The sequence below is a fragment of the Parus major genome, chromosome 13 (genome assembly GCF_001522545.3).
Source record: "Parus major isolate Abel chromosome 13, Parus_major1.1, whole genome shotgun sequence".
In the NCBI taxonomy this organism is placed as follows: domain Eukaryota; kingdom Metazoa; phylum Chordata; class Aves; order Passeriformes; family Paridae; genus Parus; species Parus major.
Genome location: NC_031782.1, coordinates 14,510,542 through 14,532,012, shown reverse-complemented (window position 1 = coordinate 14,532,012; position 21,471 = coordinate 14,510,542). Strand labels below are relative to the sequence as shown.

Sequence of the window (21,471 nt, the reverse complement as noted above, 5' to 3'; positions counted from 1 at the left end):
TTCTGGGCAATTTGTGGCATGTCTGCTGAATTGAAGACATAAGCACAGTGAGTGAAGACATTTCTGTTTTAACATGAGCAGATCTTTATGATAAATGCTGCCACTGCAGAGTTTATTGCAGCCCACCCAGCAGGCTGAGATTCTGCAAGGGTTGGAAGATCCTGAGGACAGGAATTACAGCTCAGGTCTCAGCATGTGCCTGACTTGAGAGAAACTTACAGTGATGGCTCAAGGACACCAGCAGAAGGGCATTTTCTCTTTTTATTGAACAAAGGTGTTAGTAGTGTAAGTAGGCTTCCACTCCCAAGTGGCAATTTATTATAGGAAAAGTCAGAGCAACCTTGATAGTGAAAAATTTGAAACATAAAAGAAATTAAATGATAAATAAGAATGCAGGAAAATTGCAGTCATGTGGTCTAACTGACATGTGAAAACAGTCTGCTTTCTGAAATTTTAAATGATTGGCACCACTTTACTCCAGCAGGGGAACTCCAAGGGTGATTTTTATTCAGTGATAATATTTTGCATAATAGCAGCCAATTATATTTGCCAGGCATGCAAATGCTGATGGCCTGGATATGTCATCTCAGCATCTGACCTTCTGCTACCATTAACCTGCTCTTCCTCACATGAATTGCTCAAGTCAAACTGGTAAGGAGACTTTTAAAGGCTTAAGTAGTGCAGTACAAACAAACAAACACAAGTACACACTCTTCTTTACAAATGCTTTATTAAAAATGCTTCTGGGGTTGTCCATTTTGAGATATTACTCTACATAAATGTGGAACTCGAGTTAATTCTTGGTTTAAAAAACTTAATCTATATTTTGAAATGCTTGCAGCTACAGTAGAGTGTAGGAAAAATAAGAATTATTTCTAATATTTACACAAGGACTAACAGCACAAAATTGTACAAAATGAAAAAAAATATACAGTACAGAGACTTTTTATAATATCTGCAGTTGATACTCTGAAAGATCCCAGCCTTTGAAACTGAAATTCAGAGACAGTTAAACTTCTTACCTCCCTTTTCTTCTTCCCTCACCTCCCACCCCAGTATTCAAACCCATTACTCAGTAGAAATGATCAATGAAGAATGTTAAGATATAACAGATGTGTTTTCTTACAAAAAACATGTCTTAAATATATACATTTATATATTCAGGACAGATCCTGTTTCCCTTATGTGACTAGATTTACATGTGTAAGAAATAAAATTGACCCTGTAATTAGAATTGAAAGCACAAAGATCCAACAGCAGAAGACAATTCCAGTGTATTTTGTTATGCTTCCCTTCAGCTTCAAAATTCCTGTTGTGTGCAGGATGAAGTCAGTTTGCTGCCACGCTCCCATGGGGCTGGAAGGGGGTCAGGCTTTAAACATGCACTAGCACGAGAAAAAGCCAAAGACAGCACTCACCATTCAAGTGCTTCTTGTTACTCACTATACAGTGGTTTTTATTATGGATTCTCCAGAGTGCTTCAGGAGAGTTTTGGCCAAATAAGAACTTGCTGAGCATTTAGTACAGGCAGCCTATACCTGAAGCCAGGATATGTAAAGGTACCACCACATTTCTGTTACCACTTTAAAAAGCACAGCAATGTTAATGCCATGCCAGAAAGAGCCTCCTGCCTAAGGCAAGCTGTAACTTCTCAAGGACTTCTGTAGAGGAGCCTGGTTGGCAGCAGCACAAGCAGTGTCTGAGAAGAACTTTTCACTATTCCTTCTATGATCCCTGCTTTTTCCGGTGCAGCTGCTGAATGTGGGGTGTTTGTGATTTCAGTATAAAGGTAACAAGTTGGTGGCTGTCAGGAGGAGGATGCAGCGTGGTCCTACAGACAAGAGGCTAATGCTAATCACCTGCCTGTGGATCATTTCCTGTCATAAATAACTATCCTCTAGTGTCCTAGAATGCTTCAGTTAAACCTCTGTGCCTTCCCTGGGGTACAGGGTGTTGTTTGTGCTGAGGCTGCTGTAAAAATGGGTGTTAAACTGGTTGAGCACCGAGTTGCTGTGGCCAAGGTGACTGGAAGGCATGGAATTGGACCAGTCTCCCACACCATGGCTGGGGATACTGGAGAGTGGGGAGTAGGAATTGAAGCCTACCATGTTCTGCCCCATTTTGTCAATGGGTTCAGAGCTGAGTCCCACAGGCCCGGAGCGGCTCCCCGAGTTGGAGCTGTGCACATAGGCGGTCATGCTGGAGAGGAAGTTACTGAGACATGGGCTGCTGGAAGAGGGAGGAGGAGATCCTTTCTCAGGTGAATTGTCAGTCCCAGGTGATGAGTTTTCCAAGATATCATGATGCTCTGCAGCTTTGGGGCTGCCAGTCAGGGTACTGTCCTCGGATTTCTCAGATGCAAGAGTAGCAGCACTGGCCTCAATGTCAGACTTTCTCTTCCGCTTCCTGCGAAAGTTTCCATTGTCAAACATCTTTTCACAGTTTGGGTCGAGAGTCCAGTAATTCCCTTTTCCTGTCCAAGGAAACAAACACACACTTTAAATTTAAAAATAGGCACACACACAAAAAAAAACAGTCAGGGCTTTACAGTGCTTCTCTCATTTCACAGAAACAGAACAATTGCATGAGCAATACACATTTATTTTTAGTCACCCAAAAGTACAAGTCTGTCGAATTCAGAAAAAAAAGTTTAAAGTTCTGGGTTCTACCCTTTAGACCTTACTCATCACAAGGGCAAAACTACAAGTGGAGTCACTGGGAGGGCTTTTTGTTTTGTTTTCTTGGTGAGGGAAGGAGGTTTTCAGAATACAGCTGGTCTTCTGAAATTATGGCAGAGTAATCAAATCCCACACTGAGCTGCTCCTCCAGATTCAGTGGGGTATCATAGGTTTCTAACAAGATAGAACTAGACTTTTGGCCCTCTACTGCAGAATAGTTTCAATGTGTTTTTAATGTTCTCAGTGGTTCTTCACAGCTATTGATAGGAAACCATGAATAAAGGAATATCTGACAGCCTACCAGCCAAAGGGTTGGCAATGGCAGAGGTGTCATTCCAAGCAAAACAAATTGAAACAAACAAAATAAAAGCAGCCTGCTCTCCTCTTGAGAGAATTAATGCTGACTCCCCAAAGCCATTGGCTTTCTTTGACAAATCCCCTTCCCTTGAATTCCCAGTTAAGTTTGACACAAGTCATGCATTACACCAAATGGCTCTTGAGTGTGCCTTGCCCAGTTAAATGTTCCTGTGCCTGTTGAGTCTCATTGATCCATTCTCAGAGCAGGACAGAATTCCCTTCCCTCCAGAGATCTCACAGTGACATTGATTCACACCTCAGCTATGCAAAGCTGCTTTCTAGTTCAGCCTTTTGAAAACAAAGTGCTGCTGTGTCTGTGTCCTGTATCTGGGCTACTACATCTCTTTACAGTGCACTAGGTATTTTAAAATTCATCAAGTTTAATTAGAGCTGGGGGGAAAGGGGGAGAGGGCTGTACCTGGATCATCTTCATCTCGAGGCACCTTCTTGAAGCAGTCATTGAGGGACAAGTTGTGCCGTATGGAATTCTGCCAGCCAGCTTTGCTTTTGTTGTAGAACGGGAAGTTGTCAGCCACGTACTGGTAGATCTGGCTCAGAGTCAGCCTCTTGTCAGGTGCCCCGTGGATGGCCATGGCAATGAGGGCAGAGTAGGAGTAAGGTGGTCTCACCAACTTCATGAGCTCCTCTTGGGACGGGAGGGGAAGCCAGCCAAGGTCAGTTCCTCCCAAGCTGTGCATGTTAGGCAAGAGCTGCCTCTGCATCCCGTACGACTGCGGAATGAAAGGACTGGCGTTGGATCCTGGCAGATACGGCGGTGGGGTAATGGAAGGTCCGTTTAGCCAGAGGTAGGGGTTGGGAGTGGCGTTGTAATCCGTCGTCTCAAAGGTGCTTGGTCGCTGGGGACTCGGGATGTTCTGTGGGTGGAAGAAGTTCTCGTAGTAGATATTCATCTCTGGAGGTTCTTGGCCGATATTTGGGAATTGTGGGCTGCAGCGTGGAGGGGAATGCGTTTGTGGGTCAAAGAAGCTCATGCTCTAAGCCAGGTGAGTTGTGACACACCTGTGCAAGTGCTCCTTTCCTGGGACAGGTGCATCACCTGTGCCCTTCCCTAGGTACTTATGCACCTGTAAATGTTTCAGCCTGTGCTGCAGGCTCCACCCCACAGCCCTGAGTGGCTGCAGATGAGGACGATATCCTTTTTGGAATGCTGGCAGTCCCAGTCAGTCATTGATGTCACATCAACCAAACGTGAAAGTTACAACTGTTTATCTTCTTTAAATGAATGAAGGAATTTTCCACTAATGTGATGCACATGAAGAAAGCCTAGGGTTTCTTGAAGTTAAAACTTAAAGATCCTTCTCAGTGAAGCTTTAGCATTTCCTATTTTTTTTCTTATTAAAGAAAAGCCATTTTGTGCTGCTGTTATTAACACCTCAGAATGCAACAGCCATTGTCACTAGTCAATGAAACAGTAGAGATATATACTTAAAAAAAAAAAAAAAGAAAAGAAAGAAGAAAAGAAAAGGTCAGAAAAGGTTTTCCTTTTGTAACTTTAATTGCAGACTTGCTTGTACTTCCCCCTAGGCAATCACAGTACTACAGGCAAATTCTGTGGCTGGTTACTCACGTGAGTAATCTTACTGATATAAATGGAATTAACTCCCTAAAGTAAGGATTAATCTTGTGAGGAAAAAATTTCAAGCTTAATAATCAAACCTTTCTTTTGAGTTGAAATTGGTGAACTGAGATGGGAAATCATTATGTGCTGCTTCCTCTTTGCTGCAGGATTGGTGCAGAGAGCTCATAAAACCTCTCAGCACAACTTCCAAACAGGAGAGCAGCGACAGCATTCAGCACAGCTCTTTTTAACCTAGTTCAAATAACTTCATCTGTATCTATACAGACAAGAGCTGATTTCTTAAAGTGAAGGAGTGAGGAAAAACCTCTAGCCCTTTCCTGATTTGGACAAATCTGTAGTGCTTTGGATGGCACCCTGCTTGTTTGAAGGACAGAAAAGCAGAGCTGCAATCTCACCACCCCTTCTCAGGGTGGCAGCCCTCTACTGCATGAACGCCTGCACTGGAGTTAGAGCAGAGCTGCAGTTCCCTTCACAGTGATATTTGTGTTTTTGTTTAGTGATTAAGGCACACACATCAATTAAAACTTGCCTCAGCCTTAATACTCAGCAATTAAAGAAGGTCATGATATGACAGAGCCTTCCAGGTAGCTCTTGTCCTATAATTTCAGCAGAAACACCAGTTTTGACCCATGGATTTGAATTCCTGGCTCTATCAAAGACCTTTTGCTTTGTCACATCTTAATCTTTTGTGCTGTAGCACAACCACCAAGATTCCCCACTCCCTAAGAATTAGTGATTTACTAATGCCATGTCCATATTGTCGCTTTGAAAGGTAGGAAAAAAAATTCCACTGGAAATACTGCTGAAATATTGAATACAGAATGGCAAAGCAACCCAATTTGCCAGCTCAGAAATGCAGCTCTACAGCTGTTACTTTAAAAATCCATGCTTTCACTGCACAGAAAATCATTTGTACCACAACAAACAAGCTGCTACTTTAATTTGGATGGTTGAGAGCTCCGAGTATGTAAATGCCAAATAACCTGTGCAGAGACACACAGTAAACAGACAACAGTTAAGTGGAACTTGGTGGGACTGGCTTATTTTCTAAGTGGCAGCTGCTATACAAAAGGTGACTTGGCCAAAAAAAAAAAAAAGAAAAAATATTTATTTTTCAGGAGCTCATAATGTGAATGCTTCCCTCCTCAAGGGACTAATCTGCAATAATCTTTTTCACCATAAGAATCTGAGTTACAAACATGCAAAATGCTGTTTGAATAATATCCACTACAACTTCCTAATTAAATGTTTTACATATAGGTATATTTAAAAATATATGCATCCCTGCAAGTATTGGTACAAATATTGGTAATAACCCCCCTTCATTTACAGAAGCGTCAATAGAATGTTTAAGAAACACACATGAGTAAAACCACATTTAAAATTAACTAAAGGGCCAGAATATAGTGAGAAAAATAAACATAATACATTTTTTACCTGCTCAACAGATAGATTTTTTGCCAAAAAAACCCCTTGAAAACAAGAAAAACTTGTAAATTTATTCCAAGCAGTAAAAATTCAACTAACTGCATCATGGACTTCGATGACTGACATCTAAATACTTATTCCCTGAGGTGCACTGCATGCATAGTTACAATAAAAATACACTCAAGTGGGTGCTGAGTGAATACAGGCTTTGAAAAATGCCCAGGCTTTACAAAGGGAAAAAGCATTAGTGCTGCAGCCAGAGATGGTGATGGCTGTAACATTTCCTCTGCCAGTGACTGCTGCTGAAGTTGAGTGAGAAGGGTGAGCCCGAGCTGCCTGGGGATGGGCAGCCCTGCCAGCCCTCCCAGCTGAGCATGTCCCACAGAACCCAGCAAAGCAGGGACTGTGCTGAGGATGCCAAGGGCTGCTTTTACAGCAGGGAGGTGCAGAGACATCTCTGGGCTGCTGCCCACGGAGCTGTGAAAGGGGGGGCAAAGTCTGATCCCTCCCCGGCATGGCTGGCACAGCTTCCAGCAGGGACACGATCCTATCAGCAGCATTTCCCTTCAGCTGGCTGGGCCTGATTTACTCAGATCAGAGTATAAACAGTGCCAGGAAAAAGGTACTTTGTCAATACTCTGGGCACACCTTGCTGCTGCGGGGTCACTGCAGCACCCTCCTGGGCAGCTCTTCTGCTGCAGATGCTCCTTTGCAGGCAAGGAGGCAGCAGGGAGAGAATCAACTCTGTTCAAGCTCTGGTGGCTGGAGGAAATTGAGTCTAAGCAGGAATATTGTCCTGGGGTCTTCACCACTGGGAGTCTTCCTTTTGGCAGAGCTGGAAGAAGGTAGCAATCCCAGAAGTGGAGAAAAGAGAAGGAAAACCAGTGAGGCTTCCATATAAAGGTGGCATTAAAAATTCTGCAAATAAACTGGAGGCTGCTGCTGGAGAAAGTTTAATGATCATTATTTCCAAATGCATTGGGTCAGTAAGGTCTCGCTAGGCAGGATGCATCATGTATTTATCATGTCTTTTTACTGCAGTCCAGTACTGCACGGCCCTGAGTGCATGTCTCTACCAGCTGGGAGCCTGGGCAGCCACAGATTGTTGTCAAACCAAAGACTGTTGACAACTCTTGCATTACACAAATATTTGCTCCTCTCAATTTCTTGAGTGAAGCTCCAAAATCTGCAGGGTTGAGGCTGAGCCCTGGCAGAAGCATTGTTTTCCATAGGTTTTTTAGGTCAGCTCCCATGTACCCCTCCACTCCAGCCAGCAGTAATATCTCTTCACTCTGACTTCTGTAAAAGACCACTTATACCCCACAGTAAGTAACCTGCACATCCAGTGTTTCTGAAAGGCAGTGACTCAGGAGAGGTGTGCACACACCAGCACATGGTTCATACAAACCATTCCTGTGGTCACAAAGAAGAGGGAAAAATTGTTTTTAAAATAAAGGAGTCTACATGTAAGTAAATATGCCAAGCAACCCACCTTGTATCAAACAATTCACACTCTGAATTAAGAAACAGGTCAGTATCCATCAATAAGACATTTTCACACAGTGAAAGATTCTCTGTGTTCTCAGTTGTCCAGTAGATTACTTTTAGAAGTCTTTGTGTCTTATTCCACTAATCATCTGCCCAGCATATCCACAAAATAAACCACACCATGAGAAAGAATGGGCTGTAGCAGGCAAAGCAATGTCATCTCAAGGACACTACAAAAGCATAAGAAATGTAAAATACAGCACTGCAAAACAAGGGAACTGAGCTTTATTTCTAGAAAGGCAGGTTGAACATTAAATTAATGGAAAAGGCAATATCATTTGGGTCTGTGCCATAAGTGCTGCAATGCTAGAATGCCCTTAGACTTTCCAAGCCATCCAGAACAAAATCACTGTGGATTTTTGAAGCAACTTTATAACTGGGGTTTAGAAAGCAGTGAAAACTTGTAAGGGCTCGTAGCTGCTCTCTGACCATGAGAATGATGATAATAAAAGTACTCATAACTCCTACCTCCAAAAAGGCCCTCTACCATCTCTTCACATAAAATAAATATGGTAGAGGGGATTAGGTGTCCCCTGACTCGTGTATCAGTGGTGACAGGCCACAGGCAGGCAAGGAATCCATAGCTTCCCCTTGGATGCTGGGGGATCTGCTGTGCTGAGGGACACAGATGTGGTCACATCTGTCCCAGAGGGGCAGAATCAGTCTGTGACAAATCCTCCTCGTGCCAGAATCCGAGGGGTCTCTCCCAGTTACAGGAAATTAATACAGATACAGACCCTTCAATCAGTCAGACTTTGACAGCCTCACTGCTTCTGCAGTTCCCTCTTTCAGGTCATCTGCTTGTTCTACTCTCACCACTAAATGCATGCTTACATGAGAAATCAATGGTGCTGAAATTAAATGAGGTCTTGTATGAACATCAACACAGCTACCAAAGAAATTCATCTGTACACACTTCCAAAACCCTTCAAAGTTTAAATTCTTGTGCATTTCAATGAAATGTATTTATTCATTTCAATGCATTTCAATGATTTATAGAAAGACAAAGTAGCAAAACGCTACTGCTTTTGTTTCAGTCACATTTCAATATCAAGGTATTTGCTGGTGTGGATAAATCAGCCCCTCCCTCTCCTATACAAATGGAGATTTCATTGAAAAGACATTTTAGAACCACAGAATTTTTTGGGAAACATAATGTCCTTTTTTAAGGAAAAAAAAAATATATATTTTTTTCCAATGTTCTACACTCTTTAGTTCTTACACGACAGAAACACTTGGGAAAAATTAGAAAATTAGAAGCTGAGGCTGGAAAGCGAATCGGTGCAAGCACAGGTCACACCCAGCCACAGATAAACTTCAGGCTGGTTTATTGCAGCCAGGGTTTGAGTTCAGAGCTAACCTAACCTGCCAGCAGGGTGTTTAGGGCCTGAGTATCGCGACATCCCATCGCCCCCCGGCGACACCGCCTGCCAGTGCCCAGCTGGCTGCGGACCCGCCCTGGCATCCTCCTGTCCTGGATCTACAAAAATAACCCATGCCATATGGAAACATTTGAAACTTTTCCCTGTTCGAGTCCTTCATTTGCTTTGAAATTCGGAGTGGAAATTTGGATAGATTTAGAGATTTGTTTTAGATTAGTTTCCTTTTTTTTTCCTGTTTCCCCATCCTGATTTCCTGTATTCCTCTTTTCCTGTCTTGTGAAATTAGTCCAAATTTCAGTTGTAAAGAAAGGCTCTATGAATTCAGGGCCTGTGTGTGCTACTGTGTGTGTCAAGGAAACTGAAGGAAGGTTTTGCAATCCTCATTACTTGTAGACTCCAGGTATCCAATCATAACATACTTTAGTGTACAATAAAATACCATACAAAATACAAGGTTAAAAGGTCTGCATCTACAGCTACTTGGTCCAGGGCTGTTTTCTTACATCTGAAAACATAAATAAACATTCTGCAGAAAGTCTTCCCTCAAAATACCTGGCAAACATGGAGAGTTATTTAGACTTTTTCCAGTTACAACAGCACAAGTTTCCTGTTGCCTCACCTCCATAAGTCTTTTTTGGCTGCTGGCCTGCCAGGGCATAGATCCCTTAAATGACAGTTTTCTGATGCCCATCACCTGTCCTGTGCCTTTTGAATCAGTCACCAGTTAAACCCGTGGTGACACCATCAGCAGCCACCTGCCATGAGCTGAACTAATCCAAGCAGTGGCAAGGCCTCTCAAGGGTTAACTGTGAATGGAAGATCAGGCATGCCTGTCACATGAAGCTGGTACTGAATGCAGCTTGAATACCCACACGTGGAATGGGGCAGCTGGAGCTGCAGGATGCATTAATACACATGAGAAAATCATCCTCACAGACACTGTGTTTGTTCCAGCTCAGACACAGTGGCTGTCTCATCACAGGGTCAGCCATAGGAAAGATCCCTCATGGCACACAGAAGCTGTCAATTATCCTGGAAGACAAAAAACTACATTGAAAAAGGATAATTCTACGCAAAACCCAATCAGATCAAACTGTCTTTGCTTTAAAGCCGTGATTAAATTTATCTAACATTTAAAAGTTTATGAAATCCATGGCCTACCCGAGGTTTGTTTGCAGAGCAATTCTTCATTTACAGTGTTAATCTTTAGCACACGCTGCATCATGAGAGCAAATCAGAACAGAAAATTACACAGTCAATAAAGAACAAGTCCTCTCCTCACCCCAGAGCAGTAAACACTGCCAATGCTGAAGTCCTTACAGCTCAGGGCAGCCCCTGAAATGTTGCTCAATGTTCCCCCTCAGAAGGACCTTGAATACCTAAGAGCAAGTTCTGGCAGGGAGATACAACTTCTATGGAGTGACTTCTCCAAGGCACCCAGGATAGGAGAAAAAAAAAACTAAGCTTTTTTTCATGAAGGCTTTCATATTCCTAAAAAAACAGAGATGACTCTAAAAAGATGGGCATCTCTTCATCCAAAAAATAATGAGGGAAAGAATCCTTAAACTGTTTTGTTTTCTTTCCCCCCTCAGAAACAGATTTAAAAAAATATGTGCTGCAAAATACAAGTTGGCCTTAAATTTGCTGATTTCTCTTGATTTCTAAATGAGAAAAATGCTGTGTTTGGTTAAGTTATTCCTTTTATCTTCCCCCACTCTGGAGAATTGACCTGTGCTTTAGTTTTAAACAGAATGCCCTAATTCTGGATGATTCCCATTGATGTTGGCTTATATGGAACTAGTCTATGGGATAAATTCTCCACCATTTGAATAGCTTTTTACTGAAGTTAGAACAAAAAGAAAGGATCCTCTGGTATTTTTATGATATTTAAGGTAAAATCCTTGAAAACAGCAGAGGAAGTGAGCAAGAGAATTATGTAGTTGGATGCCTTTAAACACAACTCCTGGACCTTGGCTGACTCAAACATAAACCAGATTTAATAAAAAATAAAATCACTTTCTCTTTCCCATCATGCTATTTGAAAAAACTTATTAACAACTCTTCTTTCTAAAAGTGCCCTCATCCCATGATCAGGGTGGAACAAATGAAAGCAGAGATCCAGTGATGTCCAATGTGTCAATGGACTCCTGACGGAATAACCAGTGTGGCACCAGTACCCCCACTGAGGACTGGGAATTGCCAATCTTTTCAAAAGTCAAGGTCTTTTCCAACTCAAAATCTTTTCCAAATCAAACTCCATGATTCTACTCACCCCCAGTTTCTACTGTCTAATAAAGAAGGTTACAGGCTGTGTGTGATAGAGATAAAAGTTCAATGTCAAGCAGTTACACAGGTCTATCACACATTCGAGTTCCAGAACAAAGTGTTCCTAACGTCTGTAAAATCTTTAATAAAACTCTCCTTCCTCCTCAGAAACTTGATCCTTATTGACTTAGACTCTGACCATTTTCCTATAGCTCACACCAGCTAATTTTTAATGAGATTTTAAGGACATTTAATTTTCTCCCAGAATGAATATTTAAGTCATAATTTCATAATTAGAACTTGGTATGACTTTATGGCACAAACAAGGGCAGGCTGGATACCCACCTCAGGTGAGGATACTCCTGAGTATCCTGACGTGGGTAAATGCCAACATTTGCTGTGCAGACCTTGTGCTGCATTCACACAGCAGCTCCTGGGGCTGGACCAGCACCTCTAACATGGTGTTACACTCCACAGAGACACCCAGGTACCTGTGTCTGGCTAAAAATGAGATTTCTGCTTAAACTGAACTACAGTGTGCAGCTTAAATGCATCATTGCAGTGTAACAGCTCCATGCAGGTCAGCTCATCAAATCTCAGCTGCACCTGCAGCTTTCCTGCCCCTGCAAACAGCTCATTAATTACAGATCACACAGCCCCTTCATTATCTCAGTACCACACTGTCACCAGCCAGGCGAGTGGAAATGCCAGAGAGAAGGGAAATAACTGGAAGGAAAAGCACTGGGAACGTGGTTGTGTTCCTGACCCACACAGGGAGAGCTGCAGCCATTCCTGCTGCAGCAATTCTCTCAACAGCAGCCAAAGCCTGACCCTGTCCTGGAGGAGATTTCTGCCCTCTGTGCTTCACCTCAAAGAATGTCAAATACAGGTTCTGTCCCCCACCTCTGCATACATGAAATCAAGGTCTGTTGAGCTCATGACAGAATTGGCAGCAAGCAGTGCTGATTCACCTTTTTAAACAGATGTTGCCATACTGGCACTTGATTTTCCCAGGGCATCAACTTCATGCTGTGTTGTTTGTTTGGACTAAATGTCAGTATCCACAGCTTCTGGAAACTTATGAAAGTTGTCCAAACATCCTTAAAATTCCAGTTCTATGAATGCCCTGTTATTGGCAGCTGTTTTTTCTTAGTTAATTTTGCTTTTCTGCTCAGAGTTGATTAATATGATTTCAGGAACTTGGGCTGACAAGAGGAGGTCAATCTGGTGTGGGACAACTAATAAAATTATTGCTGATATTTAGTAAACTAAATGTGAATCTAAACCCTTCACCCAAAACTGTACTAAAACCTGAGCAAAACACAAACACAAATCTTGAACCACTGGCTTGACACCCCACACCAAACTTCCTTTGGATGTTGTGTTCCTGCTTTTCTGGCATTTGTTTCTGGGCAGTTCCTTCACTTCCATTCTTGCCACTTCTTTATTTTGAGTCACAGTATTTCAATAACAATTTATAATAACAGCTAGATATAAAACTCCAGTATTCCACTCACCTGAAAGCATTTCTGCAAGATAAAATAGATAAAAGGTAACCTTTAACAGGTCCTTTTACAAAGAATAAACAGTTCCTGTATCGTCCTTTTCTTACTCATTTCCAGTAGAACCAAGCCTTTTATTTAAAATACCTGTTTATTTTATACTATATTTCAGGGTACCTGCAGATAATATTGAAGGACAGCTTTGATACCCTCCCTCCTCTTCTCCCAGGTTAGCAAGATGTTAAATATGCACCCTTCAACCTTTCATTTTCTCCCACTCACTGATAACCTCTCTTAAACAGAAGACTTTTTACTTGGAAAGCCTTTTTCTTCCTCTGTGTCTCTTGAGAAGCATTATCAAGCTGCTGTGGAAAGCAAATGAAACAAAATGAAACCAAAAGTCTGTCAGGAGTCATGCCAAACGCTGCAGTTAGTGTTAAAACTGGGCCCATTTTGTTTTGCTGTCTGTGGTTATTCTCGTGAAGGTGCAGCATTAATTCCGATGGCAAATATTCTAAACCCCTCACAGAAAACAATCACTAATTACTCCTGTAGAAAACTATGACTTGTAGAAAACTATTCACTGTGACAACTTGCAAAGACAGATAAATTCATAAAACTAATTTGTTCACACTGTAAGTTAAAGTGTTGATAGAAAAACTTTGGTTTAAACAAACTGCAGATGTCTTTCCATAGATTGAACTCCACAGAAATAAGTAACTTTAACCTCTTTGTCTTTCCCAAGTCTGTAGAAGTGGCAGAAAGGCCAATCCCCTCATCCACAACACTGAACATGAACCTATTTTATTTACTTAGTATAAACCTATGTTGGTGTCTGAAACATAAAGGGATGAGTGAAGGGAATCAATTATTCACCTTTAGAGACCCCACTCTATCTGGGAAACTTAGAGAAAGAGCTGACAGGTTATAAAAACTCGGAGGTGCTGACCTGCAGTGCTGTGGAGCTTCACACCAGTGAGGCATCACCTCCCAACTCCACCTCACGAGGTGGGAAGACACAGAAAATCAATCTAAACCCAGAAAACTTGGGCTCGTAGAATTCTGTTTGCTGTCAGTAAAAAAACATTACCTTTCATACAATGCTGCCTGGAGATGTCAGGGAGAAAGGGTCAGGGCAAATAAAACAGATTTGTAACATTTTATTGAACAGCAGAAAATGTAGCTTTCCTTCATCATGCTGCTGGGTGTAAGGTCAATTTGGACATGTGTAAATAAACTTTTGCATGTTTTCCACATAGTAGCTGCTGTTCTGGAAACAGCTCAGGCAGAGGTGTCACAGCCAGGGGCATCACCCAGGGAACACTCAGGGTACAGAGCAGTGTGCTGGGAGCAGCAGAGGGATCTGAGGGCTGCAAACCCAGCTACAGCCACACAGAAAATTGGCAGTGGCTGTTTTGTGCTGAGCCATCTGTTGCCTTGGCTACACTGCCAGCGAGGGTTTGAGGATATCTGGAGTGTGTCTGTACAAGCTCCAGAAAACCCCAGCTCTGCTGTTTGGAAAGAACAGAGCCTGAGCTGCATGACACACTGAGAGTTGCTGCTGGTCTTTACACACACATCACTTCCAGGAGCAAGCCTTGGAACACCCAGCTCCCTTTGACCTGAACAGCCAGAAGTTTCTGTTCCAGAGCCTGGTGGACACATCCTGCAGTGTTTTCCTCAAATGGGATTCTTGGATCTGTAGCACAAGTAACTTATCAGAGCCCATGGGGGGTGTTGTTCATATTCTCCATCAGTGCTTTTCTTTAGAGTAGATGGCGCTCTAAAATAGAATATTTGTGTGTAGATACAATTCTTTTCAGTTGAGAAGTGGTCTTGTAAAAATTGATTACAGATCTGTTGATGAAGGTTTGAAATGCTGCTCCACAGACTGCTTTCCATCTTCCAGAACTTTGGAAATGCGCTGAAAAAACAACAAACCAGATTTTCATATGTTAAAATTGATTCTGTGCTGGATTCAGTAATATGTGTATTAATTACTTGTGCCTTTAAGCTGTAGCTAGAGAAAAAATACATTGACAAAACCTGCATGTTTTGAATTAATTTTTCTGTTCTGCAAAATCTTAAGCCTGTATTTAAATCTGTCCACATGATTCCAATCATGCTATGAAGCATTTTACAACTGGATTTTTAGCTGTATTCTATCCTCTGCATTTTATATGCTATTTAAATTTAAATATGAGTGGACAAGACAGTGCTGAAAAGCTGCAGCTCCTGGGTCTGAAACAAGCAAGTATGTGATAAATAGAGTGTAAGTGAAATACTACAGCCTTCACATTAATAGGTTATTCTTGTTTCTACCAGAAAAATGTGATTATGAACACATTTAACTGAAGGTTTTCCTGTATGACCCCTGAAGGTGTTATCCTTTTTTTAAAAAAAAAAACCCAAAACACTGCAGAAAGTAATGAATACAAATGAAAGCTATTACCTAGGAAAAAAAAAACCAAAACAACAAAGCCTTTGCATTGAAAGATCAGAAAAGTTGGCATGTAAAATATTAGAAATATTCCAGAATACTTATGCAGTAACACATGTTGGTAGCTACCCACATCTGCATTAAATGTCATCCTCCTACCACCTTCAAAATAGGAAAAGCTTCACATTCTGTGTCCGAATAGCTGCTCTGGATATTCCTTTTTTGTTGTTTTGTTTTGTTCGGTTTTTTTTCTTTTTTCTTTTCTGTCAAACACTATGCTAAATGTAATGGTTTAAATTCTGTGAAAATTTCAGACATCACTGAGACGTTCCTCACTTTAAAGGAAGGCAGCCGGCTTTTAGCAAGAGTGACGACTCCAGCGGGATTTCCACTTTGCACTCATTATTTCCACTAAGCACCTTCGCCAGGTGCTGTGCTCAGCCCGCTCCGAGCCCGGCTGTCCCATCCCGGCTGTCCCATCCCTCATTCCCGGCTCTCCCATCCCGGCTGTCCCATCCCTCATTCCCGGCTCTCCCATCCCGGCTGTCCCATCTCTCATTCCCGGCTCTCCCATCCCGTCTGTCCCATCCCGGCTTTCCCATCCCGTCTGTCCCATCCCGGCTCTCCCATCCCGGCTCTCCCATCCCGGCTGTCCCATCCCCGATCTCCCATCCCGGCTCTCCCATCCCGGCCCGCTCCGATCCCACCGGGAATCGCCGTTTCCCTCCCCGCCCGCCGCACTCGTTCTCGGTGGGCCGCGCGCGCCCTCTCGCGGGCCGGGAGTGGAGCTGCACACGCAGGTGCATCCCTGCATCCATCCCTGCATCCATCCTTGCATCCATCCCTGCATCCATCCCTGCATCCATCCCTTCATCCATCCATCCCTGCATCCATCCCTTCATCCATCCCTGCATCCATCTCTTCATCCCTGCATCCATCCCTGCATCCATCCCTGCATCCATCCCTNCATCCCTGCATCCATCCCTGCATCCATCCCTTCATCCATCCCTGCATCCATCCCTGCATCCATCCCTGCATCCATCCATCCATCCCTGCATCCATCCCTGCATCCATCCCTGCATCCATCCATCCATCCATCCATCCATCCATCCATCCATCCATCCATCCATCCATCCATCCATCCATCCATCCATCCATCCAGTCCTCCATCCCTGCATCCCTCCCCCCTTCACCCCTGCACCCATCCATCCCTGCATCCTTGTATTCTTCCAGTCCTCCATTCCTGCACCTCTGTATCCTTCCGTCCTTCTACACCTGCATCCCTCCATCCTTCCAGCCTCCATCCCTGCAACCCTAAATCCCTGCACCCATCCATCCCTGCACCTCTCCATCCCTGTACCCTGCAACCCTCCAGCCTTCCAGCCTTCCATCCCTGCATCCCTCCATCCCAGCATCCCTCCCTCACTGGAAGTGCTGCCACAGCCAGCTTTGCTTCCACCCCATTCTCTGACAAAAGCATCAAGAAAAAAGACTTAGGAGCCTATTTGTTCCAAAAATACTTAATTTTCATAGCACAGGATTTTTGAACATTTTCTTTTTCCCTCCACAAACAGACAGGGCTTACCATTGTTTTAAATAACTGGTTCACTTTCTTTTTTTTGAAGGTTTTCTTGTCACCATCTGAGGTGGAAGGAAACACTGGCTGGCTCAGCCTGTGTGAGGCAATTGTTTCATCGGGTGCCACGGTGCTGACAGACAGAGTTAATCCTTAGAATGGAAACAATATTGGTTACACAAAACAAAACCAAAAGAGGAGAGTCAGACTGTAAGACAAAGCAGAACTCAAAATTGTGCACTACTGCAATGACTAGAAAAAACTGAGTAATTTTTAATCTAACTCTAACCTTAGAATAAAATATTAAATAATAAAGAAACAATAAATTTCATTACATTGAGACTGAACAGTGAAAAAAAGAGAACCAATCTGGCCAAAGAATTAAAAATAGATAAACACATGACAAAGAAGTGGGCCATGGCAGTCTGTTTTGTTGTGCTAAACATCTGTTACAGGCATCTGGAAAGGGGGACAGAGAGAGGGATAGATGAAATGCAGGTTAGGAAATGGGATGTCCTGCAGAACAAGGGGGTAAAAGAGACTGGAACTGGGCTTGTTTTCTCTGTGTGTCTCAGCCTAGAGACCACCACCAGCTTTAGTCACACTTTGCTCTTTTCTTTCTCAAACCACCCATCTGTCTGGGGGCAGCTGTGTTATCCTGCTTCCTCTGCCTCCCATGGTGAGGCAATCTATGGGATTCCTCTCTGGCTTCAAAAGCAGAAGCAGAAATCCCATTATGGGACAACCTTTGGGGATATTCATCCCCCAAAGTACAGCAGGGAGCATTTCTCCCTGTGTCACACTCTGCCCTTGGTTGTGAGCCCTTGTTTCTGCTCCTGAGACCCTACAGAGCAGGGAAGCTGAATAAACCTTGCCTCTTTCTAGGTAGGAATGCTCTTTCCTCAGCAGGAATGCTCACACTGTACAAGGAAGTGAAATTCGGAGCTCCAGGAGCAACAGTTGTAGAATTTGCATTTTGGCACAAGGTCCTACGGTGTTCCCAAGCATCTGGAGTAGTCCAGCCCCACAAGCACAGTACACCCTTCAGTTATAATCTATATCCCAGTGGATTTCACAAGGGTGGAGAGAGCTGCCAGCCCTGCTTGGAGCAAACCCTACATTGCTGATTTTTTACCATCCTAATAAAGTTCAGAATTCTCACCCTGGTGTAAGCACCTTACCTGGGATAGTTGGCATGGAACGACTGACAGTGCTCATCTGCTTGAGGACAGAAGTTTTCTGAGGTGCCACCACATGTTCTGAGAGGTTGGTGTCACTCATGAACTCGTATTTCCTAGACAGCTGTTAAATAAAAAAGCCCCAGCATTAATGATGAACTGAGACTTTGGTTCATGTATCATATTATGTACAATCTAAAAACATGCGACAACTTTGCAGATAATTTATAGTTAGATAAAAACTTCTCATTCTACATAGAAAAAAAGAATTCTAAAAAAGTTACAGAAGTAATCTGTGATCCGAAATCTGAATTTCTACCCTATTTTTGGCATAATACCATCAGACAACTCTGGGTGTGATCTGCAAAGTAAAATGAAGTTTTGAAAACATTTTTTTCTATTGCATTAACATGCCCAGCTTGGCTGCTGGCCAAAGCCTTGTCACTGCTATTTTGAAGCAGAAGAAAATCCTCTAACTCAGTGCACAGTGGGATCCCCACAGTTTGGTGTATGTGTTATCTAATTACATCTAAAGCCAAAGGTGTTATTTTGTTCTGTGTATCAGTGCTTCTCAAAGCATGACTGTGCTTTATCTCTCCTTTGCATAAGGACATGCAGTGTGAGACAGTCATAATCATCCATGAGTTTCTCTGTGCTTCTCCAGCAGTCTTGACTTTCTACTCCATTCATTTTACCTTTGATGATTTCTTCAAACATTTTTGATCAAATTATTTATGCTCCCTCCATGTAATTCAACAATCTGTTACTCCCAGGCTTTTTAATTTAGATGGGGATTGTGTATTTAGAGGACGTATACTAAAATAAAATTCTCCTGAGGATTAAACTCTGTCTATAAAAAAGGCCCAGTGTAAGTTACATAAGTCACTGTAATGATCCAGCAGAGCAATAGAAGCCCTTGGATGATCTATGGAGTGAGAGATGCCCGTGCTTCCAAACTTCAGTCTGGCACCATTTGAGGAGCAGTGTTTGCAATCTTGCAGTTTCCCAGCAGCTGCATGTTCCATAACGAGGTACAGAACGTACAGGGCTCATCACTTTTGAAATAGCCCTGACTGTGAGGAGCTGCCATGAAAAGTCAGCACAGTCAATTGTCTCTCCACAGGAAAGCAGCTTAACCCTCCCCACACGGTGCTCCTTTCTGAGCTAACCAGGCTGCAGAATCTGCAGCCTCAGAGCTCTGGTATCTGTCACTAGAAGCCAGGAGAGATGATCTGATTTTCTCACTGATTTGTTTCCTCCACAGCATCTTGCATGTTTCATTCATGGCAGGGCAGATCATCTCTGCATCCTGCATCCTTCCCCTTATGACAGCTGGAGTTCTCTGGGATATGTTTTTCTTTTTCTAAGGAAAGGAGTAATGTCCTCTTTTTCATGGACTATAAAACACTACTGTAAATCAGTAACATACACATTTCATGTCAGTGATAGAAATATCAGCTGCTGTCTTCTCATCAGCAAACACCACACTGCTTCTTTTTGTTCTTTTTTTGGACCTTCTCATCTTGACTTCAGGATGAGGATTATTTTGCGGAGCAGTCTCCTCTGATTCTGCTTTTCCCTGCTTTGGTAGCACTGCTTCCAGATCAAAGCTGCAGGAGCAAAAGTAAGAAAGTACAAGTTGCTGAGTGATATTTTAAAAGCTGCTGGTATTCTGATGTCATTTCCCCATAAAATATAAATGCAGGTCATTCTTTTCCTTCTGCTTTCTATTCAGCCTTGCAAACTGCTGGCAAAAAGTATCTGATGTGCTTCAGCAGCTGGCAACTGGAGATACAAATAAGATGCCTTCGGGCAGTGTGGCACCATCTTAAAATGTAGCGAAGAAGGTAAAATATTAAAACAAGCTCAAATCCCTGTTTAAAGATTTGTGCATCAGCTTAAGAACTCCTAAACTGAACAGAGCTCACATGGCAAGTTGATGTGTGGTGATGCTGAAAGCAAGACAAGAACCAGAGTGGAACAGAGTGTGGCTATCTGCTGCCATGTTTTAAATAAATTCTATTTATACTGGACAAGAATGCATGGACCTAGAGATTAACCCCCCTTCCACCTTCTCTCTTCCTCTAATTTTTACATTTTAAAAATTGGGCTACTTCTCAAACAAAACAGAAAACCAAACAAAAGCCATAAAATTGGTGCTGGCTTTACTCCCTTCTCAACCTTTGGAACATGGGACGGAACTCTTGTTACAACATAAAAATTGATAAATCAAGAAGTGTGCTAACTCTGGTGACCTGTGACTTCCTAGAAACAAATTAGCATCCTAAAAACTAAAACCAGGTGCAGATGCTTCAGAGGGCTTGTCTGGCTCTGTCAGAGGTCTCCTGTTGTGCTGCACACACAAATGAGGTTTGGCTGCTCCACCCTTCTGGAGGGGAAGCTCGAGGGCAGCAGGAGCAGCCTCAGGAATCTCAAAGTAGAGCAAGGGGTGTCTTAAGAGCCAACCCTTCCACATTAGGGTCATACACTGGACTTTTTCCAAGTGAACTACTCAAAAAGGGAGATCAGATGTTTAAAAAATAACCAAACACTGCTCAACAAGTTCAGTTTTACATGTACCTCGTTTGGGAAGAAGTTCTGTGTGCCTGAAAGATAATTTATAAAGGGAACAAAACAATTTGGGGATGAAAAAGCCATACCTATAATTGTTCTCTCAAAAGTCTTTTTGTTTTCCAGTGTTGCAGTTAAAACACATTAGACAAAGCATTTTACATTCCTACAGACTTTACTAAAATCTTCCACCTCAAGTTTGTAAAGATTATTTCTTTCCTATTCACATTTTACAAACAAAAAGATGCTAATTAAGTTAAAACCTGTATAAAAAGAAACTTATAAAAAAACCCCAGATCTGGGTACATTTTTAAAATGTAATTTAATTTTTAAAATACTTACTTGCTGAAAATTAAATGCCACTTTTTTTTAAAATTTTTTTTAATGAGAATTGAACATTTTAAGATTGAAATATTAAGATTGAAACACTGTAGTTTTCAGCCTGGAGGAAGTGATAAATACAGTTAAAAATAATGTTGGTATAGTCCTAAAAGGCTTCTAGTGGTCTTCATTCTTTTTTACAAATCTTTTTGTTTTGTCTCATAAAACTGATTAAAAACCAAGACTTAAAAAGAATTTGTACTGTATTTCTAACCAACCTTTCTGAAGGAAGTTTTTTGGGAGTGCTGCAGTCTGAACTGATGGAGCACATGGAGATGAAGGATAACTGGCGGTAGGATTTCAGCATCGACCTTGGCCGCCCGACCCTCTTGTCATCAAACTCTGGCTACAGGATGGAAAAGAGAAACACATCCTGTCAAACAAGCCTGGATCTTCAATTCATCCTTCTCACACCTGCCCTTGAAGACTTGTGCAGATGTTTAACACTTGGCATGAAAGAAGTTGTCTGCTCCCATTAATTACTGTGATTTATCCTGGGTCTGGGTGAATTCTTACACTTCAAACCTCCCAAACTCAATTCACACAGTTCATTCTCTGCAAAATT

The 21,471-nt window shown here is 42.4% G+C and overlaps 2 protein-coding genes across 2 annotated transcripts in view; both read right to left on the bottom strand.

Moving 5' to 3' along the window:
- Window positions 1–711: 711 nt before the first annotated feature.
- Window positions 712–13,801, bottom strand: FOXI1 (forkhead box I1). Its single transcript, XM_015641566.2, has 2 exons — window positions 3,454–13,801; window positions 712–2,473 (listed from the first exon to the last, which is right to left on the bottom strand). The coding sequence occupies exons 1-2, from the start codon at window positions 4,025–4,027 to the stop codon at window positions 1,920–1,922; spliced, it is 1,128 nt and encodes a 375-aa protein (XP_015497052.1). The 5' UTR covers window positions 4,028–13,801; the 3' UTR covers window positions 712–1,919.
- Window positions 13,802–13,905: 104 nt separating this feature from the next.
- The window catches only part of DOCK2 (dedicator of cytokinesis 2), a 154,622-nt gene continuing 147,056 nt past the window's right edge, over window positions 13,906–21,471 (bottom strand). Inside the window, exons 48-52 of the mRNA XM_015641547.3 lie at window positions 21,125–21,252; window positions 19,384–19,564; window positions 17,958–18,078; window positions 16,786–16,928; window positions 13,906–14,684 (exon numbers count right to left, since the gene is read on the bottom strand). Of these exons, the coding sequence (XP_015497033.1) occupies window positions 14,610–14,684; window positions 16,786–16,928; window positions 17,958–18,078; window positions 19,384–19,564; window positions 21,125–21,252 (648 nt within the window). The 3' untranslated portion in view covers window positions 13,906–14,609. The remainder of the gene's footprint in view (window positions 14,685–16,785; window positions 16,929–17,957; window positions 18,079–19,383; window positions 19,565–21,124; window positions 21,253–21,471) is intronic.

Bases quoted from the DNA above. Each gene is read 5' to 3' on its own strand.
- FOXI1 (XM_015641566.2), bottom strand. From the start codon at position 4,027: ATGAGCTTCTTTGACCCACAAACGCATTCCCCTCCACGCTGCAGCCCA. The intron at 2,474-3,453 runs GTACAGCCCTCT...TTCCTTGGACAG, and splicing joins TCGAGATGAAGATGATCCAG to GAAAAGGGAATTACTGGACT.